At 36.2% G+C, this 19,252-nt stretch overlaps 2 protein-coding genes, 3 non-coding genes and 1 pseudogene across 6 annotated transcripts; all 6 read left to right on the forward strand.

Moving 5' to 3' along the window:
* The first annotated feature begins 1,144 nt into the window (after positions 1 to 1,144).
* LOC111987459 (uncharacterized) lies at positions 1,145 to 15,373 on the forward strand. The gene is made up of 3 exons (XM_024019178.2): positions 1,145 to 1,269; positions 14,564 to 14,607; positions 14,715 to 15,373. Exon 3 carries the CDS (start codon positions 14,792 to 14,794, stop codon positions 15,323 to 15,325), a length of 534 nt encoding a protein of 177 aa, XP_023874946.2. The 5' UTR covers positions 1,145 to 1,269; positions 14,564 to 14,607; positions 14,715 to 14,791; the 3' UTR covers positions 15,326 to 15,373.
* On the forward strand, positions 3,014 to 3,209 carry LOC112034567 (U2 spliceosomal RNA). Its single transcript, XR_002885383.1, has one exon. It is a non-coding gene; the product is annotated as a U2 spliceosomal RNA (small nuclear RNA).
* On the forward strand, positions 12,399 to 12,594 carry LOC111987490 (U2 spliceosomal RNA). The gene has a single exon (XR_002880296.2). It is a non-coding gene; the product is annotated as a U2 spliceosomal RNA (small nuclear RNA).
* Positions 15,374 to 15,829: 456 nt separating the features above from the next.
* Positions 15,830 to 16,533, forward strand: LOC111987460 (uncharacterized; annotated as a pseudogene).
* A 624-nt stretch (positions 16,534 to 17,157) lies between these two features.
* LOC111987493 (U2 spliceosomal RNA) lies at positions 17,158 to 17,353 on the forward strand. Its single transcript, XR_002880299.2, has one exon. It is a non-coding gene; the product is annotated as a U2 spliceosomal RNA (small nuclear RNA).
* A 563-nt stretch (positions 17,354 to 17,916) lies between these two features.
* On the forward strand, positions 17,917 to 19,226 carry LOC111987461 (uncharacterized). 2 transcript variants are annotated; one of them, XM_024019180.2, is made up of 2 exons: positions 17,917 to 18,086; positions 18,314 to 19,226. In XM_024019180.2, the coding sequence occupies exon 2, from the start codon at positions 18,347 to 18,349 to the stop codon at positions 18,851 to 18,853; it is 507 nt and encodes a 168-aa protein (XP_023874948.2). In that variant the 5' UTR covers positions 17,917 to 18,086; positions 18,314 to 18,346; the 3' UTR covers positions 18,854 to 19,226. The 2 variants fall into 2 exon arrangements, with proteins under 2 accessions (XP_023874948.2, XP_023874947.2); XM_024019179.2 differs by having other exon boundaries at positions 17,918 to 18,086; positions 18,320 to 19,226.
* The last annotated feature ends 26 nt before the right edge of the window (positions 19,227 to 19,252 follow it).

Below are 19,252 nucleotides of genomic sequence, written 5' to 3' on the forward strand. Positions count from 1 at the left end.
TTCCCCACAATTTCGAAAATACCATTGCCACAATTGGGAAAAAAAGTTTTTTTTTTTTTTTCCATTTTCGACAAATCCATTACACTTTTTTTTTTTTAAGAAATGATAAGTGCATACAATTTTTATAACATTTTTACAATAAATTCTAAGTATCAGGTTGTTACTTATTGTTATTGTTAGATTAAAATAGTAATCTCAATGTTATATTTAAATTTGAAATAATAATAATTAGTTACTTGTGATTTATTGTGAAAATATTGTAAAAATATTGTGTACGTAGCACATTATATTTTTCTTTAATTCTTCTCCAAATTTTGGCATTCACTTTTTTTTTTCCCCTACCATTTTCGGCAATACCATTGCCACAATTACTTTTTTTTTTCTTGGCACTCACTCATTGCACTTCTCACACTCACACATCCGGGCAGGTGAGGAAAATTGGGCAGATGAATTACGGCAACACTGTTGCCGAAATTCAAATTTTTCTCTTTCCTCCCTTTTTCTCATTCTCTCTCCTACTTTTTCTTGAATTTCGGCAACACTGTTGCCGAAATTCAATCTCTCTCCTTATTTCCCGAAATATCTAATAACAGTACCTATAACACAATTATGTTTTAAATTTAGCAATATTTAGTCAAAAGACTCACTAAAAGTGATAAAAATAAAATGTAGAGACCAAAATGGAAAAAAGTCAAAATGTAGGAACTAAAAGTACATTTACACATTTTTTTTTAATGTTTTTATTGGAAGCATCTAGAGTTCAATAATTATTCCTAAATAGAAGAAAAAAGTTACTTAACAAATGCTTGGTGGTCCTTATGGTCACAATTAGGTAGGGTAGTCACGGATTTCACCACTTTTTTTTTTTTCCTTCTTCTAAAAGCTAGAAAACAAAGTAATACATAAGTTCTTTTATATGGTGCTGTTTATCACTAATCCAATTGACTGCTTTTTCAAATCAAATAGCCTAGATTCCCATAATTTATTTTTCTGATAGAGCTTCTATAATTGTATAATTAATATTAAATAGAACTTTCACGTCAAGTAGGGACCTCGAATTTCCAATCTTGATGTTCTTCTTCCCCTCAAAACAATGTTGTTTTAACATTTTCCCCTTGGATGCATCGTCGTTCAGAATCACAAGTTGGTTGTGTGACATTTGTTTTTGGTTTTCCTTGCAATGATAGACAGATATTTAGTGAAATATGATTCTTTTTTCTTCTTTACGGGTATCGCGGATGTGCAGTGGATTGGGATCCATAATAAGAGGTACACTATTATGTCGAAGTATTCCATTAGTTCTTTTTTCTTCTTCTTCTTCTTCTTATATTATTATTATTATTTTTTGTTGTGGCGGGAGGGGATTTTGAAAATCGAGTTTCTGAAAATCGATTTAGGCCCTATAGCGGCGTTTTTAAGGACCCTATAGTGACGTTTTAAGGACCTATAGTGACGTTTTGTAATTCGATTTTCATAAAGTCGAGTTACATGCAATTTTTTTTCTTTTTTTCTACCTATAACTCGATTTTATGAAAATCAAGTTACAAAACGTCACAATAGGTCCTTAAAATGTCACTATAGGGTCCCTAAAAATGGCGCTATAGGGCCTAAATCGATTTTCAGAAACTCAATTTTTAAAAGAAGGGCATTTCCCTAATTAGTTTGAGAAATAGGGCAAAATACTGGATTTTTTTTCAGAAAGGGGCAAAAAGCAATTTTGTCCGAATTAACTATTCCATTTTCAGCAAATTCTTCTTCCTTTGTTGCCTTTAAGAACCAAATTTGATACGGCTGGAAGAATTTTCATCATGCTAAACTTGTGGCCATGTCTTCAATTGATTTGTTGGTAAAGCTTGAAAAATCAATTGGTTAATGATCCCCCATTTTATTTTCAATAGGGAAAAAGTTTTGCTGCATAACGGGTCATGTAGCAGCAAAAAGAAGGCAATATGTGCCAAGGGTTATGTGCAGTGCACATAATCAAGTGGACTCTTAAACACTTGTTACTTTCTTTTTATTGTCACATAACCCATTATGCAGCAATTGCCGCATATAAGTATGCAAGAAAACATTTTCCTTTTCAGTATACCATTCTTCTTGATTAATAGTAGCTATTCACTTCAATAATCCTTCATCAAGATTGATATATTTGTGGCTTCGAAGTAAGAGGGAATAAGCATTTTTCTTTCTCAAATAACATGATTCTTTTGTGTTTTTCAAAATCTAGATTTAAATTTTCATTTTCTAAAAGTTAAAAATATTGACACATTTATTTTTTAAGATTGTTTTTTTTGGGTACTCAAATACCAATCAATTCCACGTCCAACTAAAAATCAAGTAAAAAAAGTTGAAGATTTGCTAGAAGACATTACCACAAGAAAAACTCATGCTGCGTCATATGGCTTATTTTTATTAGCGAAGGACATAGAAGTCCTACGTTAGATTGATGATAATAACTAGAGCCTTATCTCTTTGTCATCTTTAGACGAAAAGGAATATTACAACCTCATCAACCAAATGGAGAGTTGAGATTTGCACATGTGAAACTTGGTGGACCATTGTAACAGCAAGGTGCATGCCAGATTACTATGTAAAAAAATATAGATGCCCAAGAATTATTGGGACACCTATTCTTATATATTCTTTCGTTCCATTTCCCCTCCTCTAAAAGGAGTGTAATTCTTTTGTAAGAAACCAAGGAATAAAAATCTAAATCTACTATTTTTGAGTATGTAAATAAGTGAGATGCAGTCTATCTACCATCTCTAAGAGTTTGTAAGGTAGTTTGTATTACATTTTAAGTAAAATATATTTTATCACCAAATGCAAAGGTTCTTTGCCTGCAAATAATAGCATGCTAAGACACCGTCCTCGTCAAGTGCATAAGAGAGATGCATTGATAGACGTGCTTCCACTCTTGCTGGTTTCAACTGCCGAGTCCCACATCGTGTAAGAGAGAGGAGAGATATACAGAGCTGAGAAATAAAAGGGAAAATCAGATGATGGACAAGGCATACCTTTCTCGGCCTTTTGGCTAAGATCAAGTGTAGTATCTGTTCTTATCAGTTTAATATCTGATATGTGGGTCATCGGCCCACACGATATTAAATTTATTTCTTGAGGGGAAGAGCCCACCACAGTAGCTTGCTACTGGGGCTCCTAAGCGTCGCCCATGCGTTGCACTATTGCTCGGGCCTGGCGCACCCCACCCAATTCTAGTCTAAAAGTTTAAATTTGATCGAAGCGTCACAAGTTTGTTCTACTAGGTTGAGCTGTCTCCTAGTGCAATATTCTGTTTGGGTTTGATGTCCATTAATTTCTAGTTTGTTTGGTGTAATTATAATTTTTTTTTATTTGTTTTCAGCATAATAAAATAATATAAATATTATAATAAAATAATATATTTTGTTACTTAAAAAAATTTACAGCACCAATCACAATCACCTATTAGCCACACCCATAACCACCCCTACTTAATTTGGCAACCACAACACAACATAGAAAAAAAAGAAGAAAAAAACAAAACCACAATCATAACCCCATTACCACCAGTCACCACAAACCACTAGCCATGACAAGCAACCATGACAACCACAACCCACTACCACAACCATAAACCACAAAACTCATAGCCAAAATACACAACCCACTGCCAAAGTCAAAATCATCCACCACCACCACAACCAAAATCCACAAACCCACTGTTAAAATCATCCACCACCACTACCATAGCCAAAATCAACCACCAGCACCAAACCCATATAAAAATACATTATAAAAAAAAGAAAGAAAAAAAAAAAAACTCAATCACAGCAAAGAGAATAGAAAGATGGGCGGCAGCAGTGGCTTGGGGAGGATAGTGTCAGCGTGGGTCTGATTGGCATTGGGTGAGCGTTAGGATGGAGGATTGGGCAGAGGCGTGGGTTGAAGGCGTGGATCGGTGGCTTAGGGCTTGGGTCGACTTGGGCCAATGACGTTGAGGTCAGCAAAGGCGTGGGTTGGAGACGTTGAGACAAAGTGGGTCAGCTTGGGCCGGTGATGTTGAGGCCGGTGGAGGCGTGTGTCGAAGACATTGAGACAAAGAGGTGAGAGTGACTGAGAGAGAGAGAGACGCACGGAATGACTGAGAGAGAGAAAACTTTTTATTATTTTAATCTACTGGTAGAATAAAATAATGTTTTTTTTAGCTCTCATGAATAGTGCACACATCTATAGAGATAGATGTGCACTGTAGCAGTGGAGCTAAAAAAAATAGATTTAGCTCCACTGCTAGAGCATGAATTTAGTGTATGATGAGCTAAAATTTAGCAATACAACAATATAGCACCACTATTGTGAGTGCTCTAACAAAGCAATAAATTTCTTGCTCTAGATCTATAATTTCTACTTTGAAGGGTGTGGTCACAATTCTAGAACATCAAAGTATTGGTGTTGATCTACTGAAAGATGAGCCACACAATAAACTATCTAGATAAATGTTCATAATGACGGAGTTTGTGGCATAATTTAATTTAAAAGAGATTTAAGACTTTTTTTTTTAGACATAAATGCACTTTTAATTCCTACATTTTGACTTTTTTCTATTTTGGTACCTACATTTTATTTTTACTACTTTTAGTCCCTAAACCAATTAACGCATGACATTTAAGTCCTTACTGTCACCCAACTAACAAAAAATGCTGACGTGGCTGACGACACAGAAAAATAATAATTAAAAAAAAATCTATTTTAGCATTAAAAAATTGCCACGTCAGAATTTAAATTAAAAAAAATTAATTTATTAATTTTAACTAAATAAAAAAAATTAAAAACAAAAAATCAAGCCCAATACAAATCAAAACACCACAATCCCAAATCACAACTCTCTAAAACTCTCTTATCTTAATGGTGCTTGTGGGTTTCTTTTTCTTTTTTGTTTTCTTCTTTCTCTTTCTTTTTCTTCCCCAGATCGGTCTCTCAGTTTCTCCACTTAAATTCTTTCCTTTTCTTCTCTCTTTCTTCTTCTTTTTCTTCTTTCTCCCTTTATCTTGGTGCTTAGCCTTCTTGAACTCTCTTTATCTCTTGATTTTGCTCAAACCCAAACCCAAACCCATATGCCTCAAGCTCCTCTCTCAAATCAATGGGTCTCTCTCTTTTGCATTTTTTTTTGTGGGTTTCTGTGCATATGGTGTTGCCAACTTGCCATGGTGAGGTGGAGGGTGTGGGTTTGTGGGGATCGGCATCTGTGGTGGAGTTTTGGTGATGACACAGATCAAAGTTTGGGTCGGTCGGTGATGGGTTGCATGATTGTTCGGTGGCTGGATCGGGAATGGTTAGTGACTGGATTGAAGTTTGGTGGTGGGTTTTAGTGGCTAGATTGAAGTTTGGGGGTGGGTTTCAGTGGCTGGATTTCGATGATGGCACAGATCAGAGTTTGGTGGTGGGATTCGTTCACAAATTGGAGTTTGGTGATGGGTTTCGTTCTTAGATCAAAGAGGAAGGGCGCCTAGACTAGCTAAGGGGTTTTTTTTTTTTTTTTTAATAAGATTTGGGTGGGGTAGTTTGCTCCGATGGGTTTGTGTAGGTAGTGGATGGGTTTATTGTTTTGGATTTGCGGTGGATAGTTGATGGTTTTGTGGCAAATTTCAGTGGATTTGTGGTTGTGATTTTTGGGCAGTCACGGGTCAAGAAAGAAAATTCTGTGTTTAAGCTTGTGTTCTTGAGTTCTTTGATCTGGGTTGGAGTTCTTGTTTTCATCATGTTCTTCCTGAGTTTTTTTTTTTTTTTTTTTTTTTTTTTTTTTTTTTTTTTTTTTTTAATNTCACTTGCTTAAAAAAAAAAAAAAAAAAAACACGAGATACACAAACACACCCACACACAAGCAAACCCACACAGACAAACAACAAAGATACTGATCGGAGCTTGACTGGAACGATCGGAGCTTGTTGATGGAGCGGAGCGTAGATCGAAGATGTGGCGTTTGGTGGAGCGGAGCGGAGCGTAGATCGGAGATGTGGCATTTGGTGGATCGGAGTAGAGATCGGAGGGGAGCGTGGATCGGAGCGAAGATCGGAGATGTGGTGTTTGGTGGATCGGAGCGGAGATCGAAGTGGAGCGTAGATCGGAGATGTGGCGTTTGGTGGATCGAAGCGGAGATCGGAGATATGGTATTTGGTGGATCGGAGCGGATCGGATCGGAGAGGAGCGGAGCGGAGATATGGCGTTTTATGATTTGGAAGAGGAAGGCCAGAGAGATGGAGAGAGGGAGAGAGAGAGAGAGAGAGAGAGAGTGAGAGAGTGAGAAATCAGAAAATGGGTATAGAGAAAGAGAGAGAGAGAGAGAGAGAGAGAGAGAGAGAGAGAGAGGGTGCGTATTTAAGAGAGTTGGTTGGTGAGAAATAATAAAAAAATAGAGTATAATGTATATTTTATTGGAATAACTTGTAAAATAAAGAATTGATGTAGGTGTTTTGTAAAAGTGAATGTGTAAAATAGAAAAAGTAGGTTTTTAGTGTAAAAATAGATGTGTAAAATACACATGCTGATGTGAATGCTCTAAAACCTACTTTATCGTTTATACCAAACCATTTTATAACACTCCCAACATTCCTAAACTCTATATTTTTTGCTCCTTTATTTAAATATTCTTTTTTTACTATTTCTCTCTCACCACCAAACAACCTCCAAATAGCAACACAGTAAACGCACTACCTCTCTCACCACCAAACAGCCTCCAAATAACAACACAATGAACACACTACCACCCTCATGCATCTCAGCACCACCACTGAACCATCAAACCAAAAGCAAAACCATGTTTTAAAAAAAAAAAAAACCACCAATTAACAAAGCCATCTGAGCCAATCACAATGCCACGCCAATGTGCCAAGACCCACCACCGATGTGCCACGATCTCCACCACTAACCCACCACAAACCCACTCGATCTTCACCCACAAACAAAACAAATACCCACACGATCCTCCACGCCACACCGATCCCCATGAGAGACCCATCACGATCCTCCACACCAATCAATACCCACACCACGCCAGGCCACCACCAGACCACCACACCCATGGCCACCACAATCCACCACCAAAACTAAGCTCCAAACCCACGGTCAAAACTAATTAGTAAACCCATCACCACCCACAACCAAATATGTGGAGCTCTGTTGGTGCTTACCCATAGGTTGATGATCATGGTGGAGCCTCGTTGATTGTAGAGAAGAGGGAGAGAGAGAGAGAGGAAAGTGAGTGAGAGACAGAGAGATAAGAGACAGTGCAACGAGGGAGAAAGAGGAATAAAATAGAATATAATGTTTGAATAAAGCGCTACAGTACAATACCATCTTATCTTTGGGATGGTACTGTAGCACTATGCCAAAAAAATTTTGGATTTTTACACTTTCCCACTTCTAGTTGTTGAGCACGTTTTAGGCCTGAATGTCAAATGTATCTTACATTTGGAATTTCGCAGGACCACTGTGGATGCTCTTAGTTGATTACTTTACCATGTCAAGAAGTTTTGGTGACAAGCAATGTGTAAAATGAGTAAATGACTCTACATGCTGAGGTCTTTGGTGCAAGTTATGAGACCATATACAATAATTGTGGTTATTTTTAAGGTATTATACACCCCTAATAAAATAGTCTAAACCCCCCACATTAACGAAAAAAATGTTTCCCATTGTGTGCACAAGTATCAATCTATCCATGTGATTTGAAGAAAAATAAACTGTTGGAAATTTAGACCCCTTAAACCAACCAGATTGCGTAGCCTAGTTAATTAGCCAAGTTGTTACTTAGTCAAATTAAACAATTCTAGGTTAAAAAAATCAAACAATCATATCAAGAATATAATGCAGCGGAATAATAAATAACACAAGATATGATCACCCAGGAAACCACACGGTAAAAACCTGGGGAGGATTTAACCCACCGATCCTCAAGGCAAACCTGAATCCACTATGAAAGAATCGAAGTTCATACAGAAGGACTACAAGCTCCTCACTTGACTTCCTAATGCTACCCACCAGTAGAACTTACTGACACGACCACATGCAAGCTCCGAATTCACGGACTCATTCTTTCTTGGACTCTTCAATCAAGTACAAGCACCCCCGCTTGTGTATCTTTAAGTTCTTGAATCTGCAACTGAATGATTACCAAGTTCTTGACATTATCTTGAATCTTGGAAACCCTAAGTATATGTGAAGGAAAGCTCCTCAATGATCTCACAAGATATTCACATAAACAGCAATATGAGCAACAAATACCTTAGAGAGGTTTGGGTACAAAACCCTAGATACAAAAGAGGCACTCTCTTCTCTCTCTCCAAAAGCTTTCAAAAACGTGGCTTAGGGTTTCCTTTATATAGTGGGAGAATTATATCTGAAACCCTAATCTTTAATGGGCTTAAGCTGCTGTTTGGGCCGACTTAAAATTCTACAGATACGATTTTCGATCGATCGAGCCTGTTCTTCGATCGATCGAACCAGGCAGAATATGAAGTCTTCTTCCTGCAGCTTGTATGTTCTTGAATTTTGACTTGAATCACCTTGAGCATTGTCTAATAAAACCTATAGACTCTAAGATCTATATCTAGACAAGTTTGTGTTCACGATTTGCCAATTGTTCTAAACATTTAGAACCTAACATAAACGTATTCGCTGTCATAGAAAAATGTCATGGTTGAGAGTTGAAACAAAAATAAAATAGGATTCTTCACATAAAAGACATAAGATTCAAAGCAAGAAAAAAAAAATGAGAGTGGAATAGATTGTTTTGTCAACAAAGAGTATTTTCACAATGAAACTTATGTGTGATAATTTATGCATTTTAGACAGCTTTGGGCCATTTGAAAACCCACACATTCTTAACATTTAATTTGCTTTAGTTCCTAAAGCTTAGAATTTAACCTTATCATCTGAAATTAGTAGGACATCTATGTTATATTTGGAATGTACTGATTCTGATCCATAAAACTTAAAATTTGACTTTTGTATCATAATAAACAAATTTTTTTTATTGAGGAATATCATAATAAACAACTTCGAAGATGACTCAATAGATGAATTCTAACTAATGGTAGAGAGATTCCTACTTTGTCACTGAAGGGCAAAACTTGGGTTCAGTGCACTGAATCTAAAACAATATAGACACATGCCAAATTTTAGACACAACATTTGTATCATACGGGTCTAATGCTCTAGTGCACTAGATGCAAGTTGTGTTTATCACTAAAAAGAGTTGTGTGAAGTGTCGGCAAGTCATGTGATGTGTGGTTGTAATGGGTAACATTATTGTACTAGTTTGGGCATATAAGAAAATCTTCAAAGTCTTTGAGTATCATAAAAGAATATTAGGGATGGCAAAAGGTACCCGACCCGCAGGTACCCAGCCCAACCCAACCCTAATAGGTCAAGTTTTACCCGGCCTGTTTAACATTAGGGTCGGGTTTGAGTTTTAATTAAAAAAACCTGAAGCAAGTTTGGGTTGGGTTCGAGTATTAGGCATACTCAGCCCGAACCCAACCCGTATATATAATATTAAAAATTATAATATAAAAAAAACCCTAAGTATAAATACTCACTTTTCCAACCCTAAATCCCTCAGATCCATTCACCCTTACCCTTTCCCTGTCTTGCCAAGCCGCCTCCCATTCTCTCCCTCACCCTCACTCTCACTTGAACAAGACCGTTGATGCTCACTTCGTCGGCGCCGTTGCTCCTTGCATACCTCACCTCGCCGACGCCGCTCCATTCTCCCCCTCGCCGGTCTTTCCTCCCTGCCTCCCTCACCTTGCCACAACCTGCAGACGCCACTGCTCCTCCCTTACCTCGACAAGCCCTCCTCCACCTCACAAGGCCACAACTCTCTCATCTCCCTCACCTTGTTGTGAACTCAAGCTTTTGCAATGAAAACCGTTCTTTTTGTTCAAAGAATCAAATTTGTATTTTCTAGTTTAAGTGCTATTTTTGTTGAATAGGATTGGCCTGTTTGATTTGATTTTGTAGGGTCTTCTTGTTTGGACCTAGGGTTTATATGTTAATTCTTGTTTTTACTTTTGATGTGGGAAAATATTGTAATGAAAAATAATGGTTTTTGTTCCGATCTGTTGTATTTTCTATTGTAATCAAATTTGTACTTTCTAGTTTAAGTGTTATTTTTATAATTCTTGTTCCAATTTGTTAGTTGCTAAGAAAATAACAATTTTTATTAGTTTCCGATCTGTTTAGATCTAGATTTTCTTGTGTTTTTTTTCCCCTACTGTTTGGTTGCTATGAAAATCAATATCAGGCAAACATTTTTTTTTATTGGCCCACAGAATGGGCCCTGAAGTACCATGGCCCAACAGGGCCCGATGGGCCGAGTTTGGGGTTTAAAAAAAGCCCATTTATTAAACGGGCTGGGTTCAGGTCATGACCGCTCCGAACCCGACCCGTTGCCATTTCTAAAGAATATGAGTATGAAGTGAAAGAGCTGAACATAGACTTTCTTTTTCCTTAATTTTGATAAACATGATTGAAGCTATAATTTTTGTGCTTTTGTTCCCAAACTACGCCCTTATCAATTTTTCTTCCTAAATATTTAGCAATCATTTTACTGTTTCGGTGTTAGCTACAAGAACAATGCATAAAGATTAATATAATCAGATGGAAATCAAACTACGCCTCTATCAATTTTCTGATGTGGATGAATTCATGGAATTGGCATGCAATGATCAAGTCATTCGCACGAGCAGACTAAGGTACTACACTTCAAGAGAAGATGCACTTGATTATCTTAAGGAAGTTGCAATTCCTCACTCATGGTACAGAGCCATATGGGTAAAGGAGGTATTATGGTCACTCCTAATATGGGTAGAGGAGGTATTATTTACTTTTATTTTTATTTTATAATTTCGTAGTAAAGGCCTTAGAGGGAGGGATAAATTAAACCTTGAATGTTTCGGTTGGAAATAACAGAAAGTATTAGTTGAATTACAAAACTTTTATAATTTTGTTTATACTACCTCCATTGGTTGGATATCTACAACTTTTATACGTACAATAATTCATGGGCATCTATATCATTTTTGCAGAGTATGATATGGTTGGCACCTTGCTATTAATTATTCCATTTTTAGCAAATTATTCTTCCTTTGTTGTCTTTAAGAACCAAATTTGATATGGCTGGAAGAATTTTTACCACTTTTTCTCCATCATGCTAAACTTGTGGCCATGTCTTCAATTGATTTGTTGGTAAAGCTTGAAAAATCAATTGGTTAATAATTCCCCATTCTTAATCTTCAATGGCTATTGACTTCAATAATCGTCCATGAAAATTGATATATTTGTGGCTTCAAAGCAAGAGGGATTTTGCTTTCTCAAATAATATGATTCTTTTGTGTTTTTCAGAATCTAGATTTAAAATTTCATTTTCTAGAAGATAAAAAATATTGAAATTATTTTTTTTTTATGGTACTCAAAATACCAATCAACTACATGTCTAACTAAAAATCGAGTAAAAAAAGTTGAAGATTTGACATGACCACAAGAAAAACTCTTGATGTGTCGTATGACTTATTTTTAATGGCAAATGAAATAGAAGTTTTATCTCTTTGTCATCTTTAGACAAAAAAGAATATTACAACCTCATCAACCAAATGGAGGAATGGGATTTGCACATGTGAAACTTGGTGGACCATTGTAACAGCAAGGTGCTACCCAAATCATACTATGTGAAAAAAATACAGATGCCCATGAACTATTGGGACACCTCTCTCTCTCTCTCTCTCTCTCTCTCTCTCTCTATATATATATATATATATATATTCTTACACACACACAAAGATGCCCATGAACTATTGGGACACCTCTCTCTCTCTCTCTCTCTCTCTCTCTCTCTCTATATATATATATATATATATACACACACACACACACATATATATATATATATATATATATATTCTTTCGTTCCATTTCTCCTCCTATAAAAGGAGTGTAATTCTTTTGTAAGAAACCAATGAATGCAACAAGCAGTCTTCTTCCATATTTCCATGTCTTTATCTTTGTGTTTGTGTTACTGATATCAAAGCCTACTACCCATCTAAATAATAAAAATCTAAATCTACTATTTTTGAGCATGTAAATAAGTGAGATACAGTCTATCTACTATCTCTAAGAGTTTGTAAGGTAGTTTGTATTACATTTTAAGTAAAATATATTTTATCACCAAATGCAATGGCTCTTCGCCTGCAAATAATAGCATATGCTAAGACACCTTCCTGGTTAAGTGCATAAGAGAGATACATTGAATAGATGTGCTTCCACTCTTGCTGGTTTCAAATGCCGAGTCCCACATTGTGTAAGAGAGAGGAGGGATAAACAGAGCTGAGGTATAAAAGGGAAAATCAGAATATAGGCAAAGCATACCTTTCTCGGCCTTTTGGCTAAGATCAAGTGTAGTATCTGTTCTTATCAGTTTAATATCTGATATGTGGGTCATCGGCCCACACGATATTAAATTTATTTCTTGAGGGGGAGAACCCACCACAGTAGCTTGCTTCTGGGGCTCTCAAGCGTCGCCTATGCGTTGCACTATTGCTCGGGCCTGGCGCACCCCACCCAATTCTAGTCTGAAAGTTTGAATTTGATTGAAGCATCACAAGTTTGTTTTCTTTTGTGAGGGTTTGATGTCCGTTAAGTTCTAGTTTGTTTGGTGTAATTATAATTTATTTCTGGTAGTCAACATAAAATGCCACAATTTTCACGCTCTAGATTTTTAATTACTACTTTGAAGGGTATGCTCTCAAATCACAATTCTAGAACGTTAAAGTATTGGTGTTGATCTATGAGTCACAATAAACTATACATATCTAGATAGAAGACTTATCTAAGACATGATGAACAATAAACTATATTAGATATAAGACTTATCTTCTTTTTTTTTCTTTTTTTTGAGGAACCAGCCCACAAGAGAGGGCAGAAGCTAATCATTAATAAGACCAAGATCATGGTTGTAAACATCCATAATGTCAAGAGGGACTTCCTCCATCCAAACTAACAGAGGATTACAAAATGATCTACAGGCTAGGCGATGAGTAATACTATTACCCGAGCGCTTTACATGAAGAAAAGAAATACTATTAAAGGAATACGAAAGAGCATGGATGTCTCTTAAAATGTGGCCCCAATCCAAAGAGAGGAGAGATTTCTCCTTGATGGCTTTGATGACAACTTTAGAGTCTCCTTCAACCAAAACTCTCTCAAAACCAAGCTCTTTGGCAAACAAGAGAGCCCTTCTCGCTGCTATCACTTCCACTGTCTCCACCGAAGTAGGTAGGGGAATTTCTTGTGACTCAACTGACTAAGTTAATTTAAAAGAGAGTTAAGAACTTATAACTCAACTGACTTTTCTTTTCTTTTCTTTTCTTTTTGTTTTTATTCGATACGTCAAGGGTTTCAATTATTCTTACATAAAAAGAAAAACAATTACTTAACTCAATTGACTTTTCTTTTCTTTTTCTTTTTTTAGTTTTTATTGGAAGCATCTAGGGTTCAATTATTCCTAAATAGAAGAAAAAAGTTACTTAACAAATGCTTGGTGGTCCTTATGGTCACAATTAGGTAGGGTAGTCACGGTTTTCACCACTCCTCATTTCCTTTTTATAAGCTAGAAAACAAAGTAATACAAAAGTTCATTTATATGGTGATGTTTATGACTAACTCAATCGACTGCTTTTTCAAATCAAATAGCCTAGATTCCCATAATTTATTTTTCTGATAGAGCTTTTATAACTGTATAATTAATATTAAACAGAACTTCCATGTCAAGTAGGGACCTTGAATTTCCAATCTTGATGTTCTTCTTCCCTTCAAGACAATGTTGTTTTAACGTTTTCCCCTTGGATGCACCATCATTCAGAATCACAAGTTGGTTGTGTGAGTTTTGTTTTTGGTTTTCCTTGCAATGACAGATAGATATTTAGTGAAATATAATTCTTTTTTTTTTTTTTTTCTTCTTTACGTGTATCACAAATGAGCGGTGGATTGGGATCCATAATAAGAGGTACACTATTATGTCAAAGTATTCCATTAGGGCTTTTCTTCTTCTTCTTCTTTTTTTTTTTTGGGGGGTTGTTGGGGTTTGTCAGATAACGGGAGAAGGTCAGCAAAGTAATGAAAGTATAATCACTATATTTTAATTTTTGAGTCAGCAAGAAGAACAATTATCTAGTGTTGGTTTGATATGATTTATTTTTATTGGTTTATTTTACTTGAACTGTATAAGCTGAATAAAAATACAACTATATCAGAAAGAGAGAGAAAGATAAGCGATTTTAAAAGTTGTGCATTGTAGAGTTTTGATTCTCACACATCAACTATTTCATATATGTTTTTTTTCACCACTTTTATATGCTAAAATGTGGAGATTCCTACATCAATTGTAGATGCCTGTGTGAAATAGTGGATGTAAACTAGTGTGAGAATATTTTTCTTTCTATTTTAGAGTTAAATTAAACCACCAACTATAGCTGTTGCTAATTTTTAAAAAGCATTTTGTAACTTTTTCTACATTAATTGTGTAGTGTAGGTTGGGAACAGTCAGAGCTTTGATACATCTTTAAGAAAGCCAAGGTTAGCATATCCATATTGAGCTATTAAATTAGTTTTTCCTGTTTGTTGAATGAATAAGCTAGGTTTTTTTTATGATAAGGTGAAAAGTTATAAGAATCCTGTGGTAGGTATTGCAAACTTTCGAAATCACATATTACTTCCATTTCTCAACAAACAGCACCACCTATTGTTCCCACCATTTGACATGTCAAAGGAGATGGAGATTAATCTTTCAAAGATCACACTTCGTCCATACAAAATTTCAGATGTTGATGACTTCTTAATGTATGGTGGCAATGAAAAAGTGACGCGCTTCACAAGGTGGAACTCCTTCACCTCCAAGCAAGAAGTAGTTTCTTACATCAATGACTATTGCATTCCACACCCTTATTGCAGATCCATATGCATAGACAACCGTTCAATTGGTTTTGTTATCATAATGCCACGTTCCGGTGATGACCGGTGTAGGGCAGATGTTGGATATGCCTTAGCTGCTGAGTACTGGGGTCATGGTATAGCAACTAGAGCAGTGAAGATGGCTATTAGTGAAGGGCTAAAAGAATTCCCAGATGTGGTTAGGTTTCAAGGTTTGGTTGAGTTAGAGAACAAGGCTTCTCAGAGGGTCTTAGAAAAAGTTGGCTTCCTCAAGGAATGTGTGTTGAGGAAGTATAGCTTTAATAAAGGTGAGACTAGGGATATGGTCATGTACAGTCTTTTATCTACTGATTTTATGCCTTGAACTGTCCCTTCTCCAACCCTCGGCTTGATTTTTAATGTGTTTATTTGATATCTTTGTTTGTTATTTTGTTTTGTTACCATATCTTATACCCACAAAGACAGAGTATGCCTTCATACAGAATGAAATGGTAAAAATGAATATATATGGTCAACCTGACGAATTTGTTGAGGATTTATACCCAAACCTTGTTCTTCTTGTTACCAATATCATATATCATATTTACCAAAGGTAAATTAAGAAATGATCATAAGTACTTGATGTATTTTTCCAGTCAATTTTTTTCAGCTTATCAAGAATTGTTAGTTGCGTCTTGGAATTAATGAAAGTCCAACGGTCCGCTACTAGGGCCAGTTTCTCAATAATGAAAACCATAATTGACCATGTCTAATAGTCCATGGCCGTGGGGCCAGTGACGTTCTTGGCTTTTACAAAAAATCCACCTTATGCCTCATATATATGCTTGATGAATCTAATTGAACCTGGAACTATTTCAAACTAGTTTCAATGGATTCCTCATGACTTTCCCTACGTCCATTCAAGTCTCTGATGTTGATGACTTCCTGAAATGGGCTAGTGATGATAGAGTAACGCGGCCTCTTAGATGGGACTCCATCGCCTCTAGGGAAGAAGCATTGACATACCTTGAGAAGGTTACCACACCCCATCCTTGGCGTCAGTCCATATGTTGGATGATCATTCAATTGGCTACATTTCAATTAGGCCAGAATCTTGCGATGACAGATGCAGAGCACACATTAGTTATGCTGTGGGCACAGATTACTGGGGGCAAGGGATAGTCACCACTGCATTGAAGATAGCTGTCTCTAAGGTGTTCAAAGAGTTCCCAGATTTGGTGAGGATTGAAGCAATGGTAGAGGTAGAAAACAAGGGGTCTCAAAAGGTGTTAGAAAAGGTTGGATTTCTTAAAGAAGGGTTGTTAAGAAAGTACGGATTTTGTAAAGGAGAGATCAGAGACATGTTTATCTATAGCTTCTTAGTAACAAATAGTTTGTTGTGAGTGATATTAATTATAAGCTGTGCCTTTAGTCTTACAATCTTCTTTCAATTCTTGTTTTCCCATGTCTTGAGTTATGAACTATTGGAGCTAAATTTTAAAAGTTTGGTGAGGTTAGACCCTCCATTTATACCAGACCTGTAAAAGCTAGAAGTCGATTACAATTCCCAGCTGGAAATTGATTATATATTTATATCTCCTACTTGTCACGACATACATTATCTCTGCATTCATTGTGAGCTACATCTGTGCCTCTAATGCTACTTATATCAACTTTTTAAAATTTTTTTGGTAAATAAGTCATGTCATTTCAGCAATATAAATCAGGTCCCCATTCTGTTGTCTTTCAATTAGAGCATTAATTCAACGGGTCAGAAGCCAGGAAACTCATCTCCAACACAAAATCAGTGTTCAAACTTCAGCTCAATACCAACATGAAATCCATGATAGTATGATAGGCCTGTGAACTTTGTGATTGAAGTTAGATAAATTGTAATACAAACATGATAAAAATAAAAACAATCTAGATTCAAACAAAACAAAAAATCCAATATGCGGAGAAGCTGTTCCAGCTGTGAGCTCTTTAAAGGCAGAAATTTTAGTATTTCAAACATTATCATCTACATCACTACGGTGTTTGTTGACATCGACTTTGTTATCTGTGAACTGTTTAAAGAAGATATGTTTGTATTCCTATACCAGCCATGTATAATATAAGCATAATAAGAGTTTGACAATCAAGTCCCACATCATGAAAGCAGGAAAAGAGCTCAAAGCAGTCTTACTATAAAAAAGAGCACATTTTAGGAATAAACCCATACCTTTCTCGGCCTTTTGGCTAAGATCAAGTGTAGTATCTGTTCTTATCAGTTTAATATCTGATATGTGAGCCATTGGCTCACATGATATTAAATTTATTTCTTGAAGGGGAGTGTCCACCACAGTAGCTTGCTACTGGGGCTCTCAAGCGTTGCCCATGCGTTGCACTACTGCACAGGCCTGGTGCACCCCACCCAATTCTAGACCAAGATTTTTAAGTCCATACAGTCTCCAAAACAATAACTTTTTTAATAAATGGTTTTACATATTATTTACTGAATAAATTAATAATGGCGACCTCCATATAGAAATTCCATGTTTTACAAACATGTTGATTGCATTCATATGCAGAAGTAGAACAAGCTATGGTCTAGGATCAAAGTATTGGGGCAAAGGCATTTACATTGGCAGTGAAAAATGAAAAATGGTAATTTCTAGCGTGTTTGAAGAGATATGTGGAGAGATTGGAAGGCATTGTTAATGTGGACATTGGGACAAAAATTGGTACGGTGGACCCACTATTATGTGAGATGAGGGAGAACCATAACTGTTGCTTGCTACAAGGTCAGCCCTCACCAAATAAAAAAAGAAGCAACTTTTTTGGTGACTTGGAGTAGGTATTTGGAATTAACTAATAGAGTCAAGATACCAAGTATGTACCACAATCATGCCTCAGCAGTCATACTAGTCATGTTTGTTTGTAATAAAAATTTGATTTTGGAATTTTGAAGGTTAGATAGGATAATGAAATTCAAACAAGAGCCAGGAAGAACGACAGATAGTATGGCTTTAAAAGCATCAGAGTTGTGTGAAGTGTCTGCCAATTATTGCACTAGCCATGTGAAGTGTCATTGTAATGAGTAGAATTATTGTACTAGTTTGTGCGCACAAGAAGATCTTTAGAGCCTTTGCTAGATTTACAAAAGGGTATGAGTATGAAGTGAACAAGCAGAACATATGCAGTCTGTTTCCTTTGTTATGTTAAACGTGTTTGAATCAATAAATTTTTTGTGTTTTGGTTCCCTAGTTTTTGCTGCTCCTTTTAACATGTAGTTCTATTGTTTGATCCTTATAACCTGTTCTTTTCTATATATTTATTCTCTCTCTTTTTTTCCCCCTAAATACTTTGCAATCACTTTAGTGTTTGGTGTTAGCTACAGGCCCAAGATATTAGAGAGATTAATAAGATGGAAATCAAACTACGCCCCTACCAATTATCTGATGTGGATGACTTCATGGAATGGGCATGTGATGATCAAGTCATACGCACGAGCAGACTAAGGTACTACACTTCAAGAGAAGATGCACTTGATTATCTTAGGGAAGTTGCCATTCCTCACCCATGGTACCGGGCCATATGCTTGGAGGACCGTCCAATTGGATTCATATGTGTCAAACCAGGGTCTGACTATGAGATATGTAGAGGGCAAATCAGCTATGCTCTTGGATCAAAGTATTGGAACAAAGGTATAACCACAGAGGCAGTGAAATTGGTTATTTCTAGTGTGTTTGAAGAGTTTCCAAATATGGAGAGATTGGAAGGCTATGTTAATGTGGAAATTAAGGCCTCACAAAGGGTTTTTGAAAAGGCTGGGTTTCAAAAGGAAGGTGTACTTAGGAAATATGTTGTTGTCAATGGGAAGACTATTGATGTTATTATGTATAGCTTTTTAAAAACTGATCAAACTAATTGAAGAATTGCGTGAAAATCCTTCACAACGCTTGGAGCGAAACTCGTGGCCTTTGGCCATGATTGAAGCTGCTATTTAGGCAAATTTCTTTCGTTCAGGTCCTAAAATTTGTGTTTTTACCATTTTTAATACTTTTTTTTTTTAATTTCCATTGTAACTTTTAAATTAAAGTTAGAACAATGTCTTGTCTATTTTGGGACATCTCCCAAAAATATTAGTATTTAGTTTTGCAATCATCTCATTTTGCCACCTAATTTTATGTTTAACGCAAATTAGGATTTTTGGTTTGTTTTCTTAGCTACCCCAGGGTTTATTTTACAATTTAAACACATTGTAGCCTACAAGGAAATTCAAACTTTTGTCTCTTTATTTTCTAGTAGACTTCAGACTAATCTCTTCTTG

This window comes from Quercus suber, unplaced genomic scaffold, assembly GCF_002906115.3.
Source record: "Quercus suber isolate HL8 unplaced genomic scaffold, Cork oak 2.0 scaffold_612, whole genome shotgun sequence".
NCBI lineage: Eukaryota > Viridiplantae > Streptophyta > Magnoliopsida > Fagales > Fagaceae > Quercus > Quercus suber.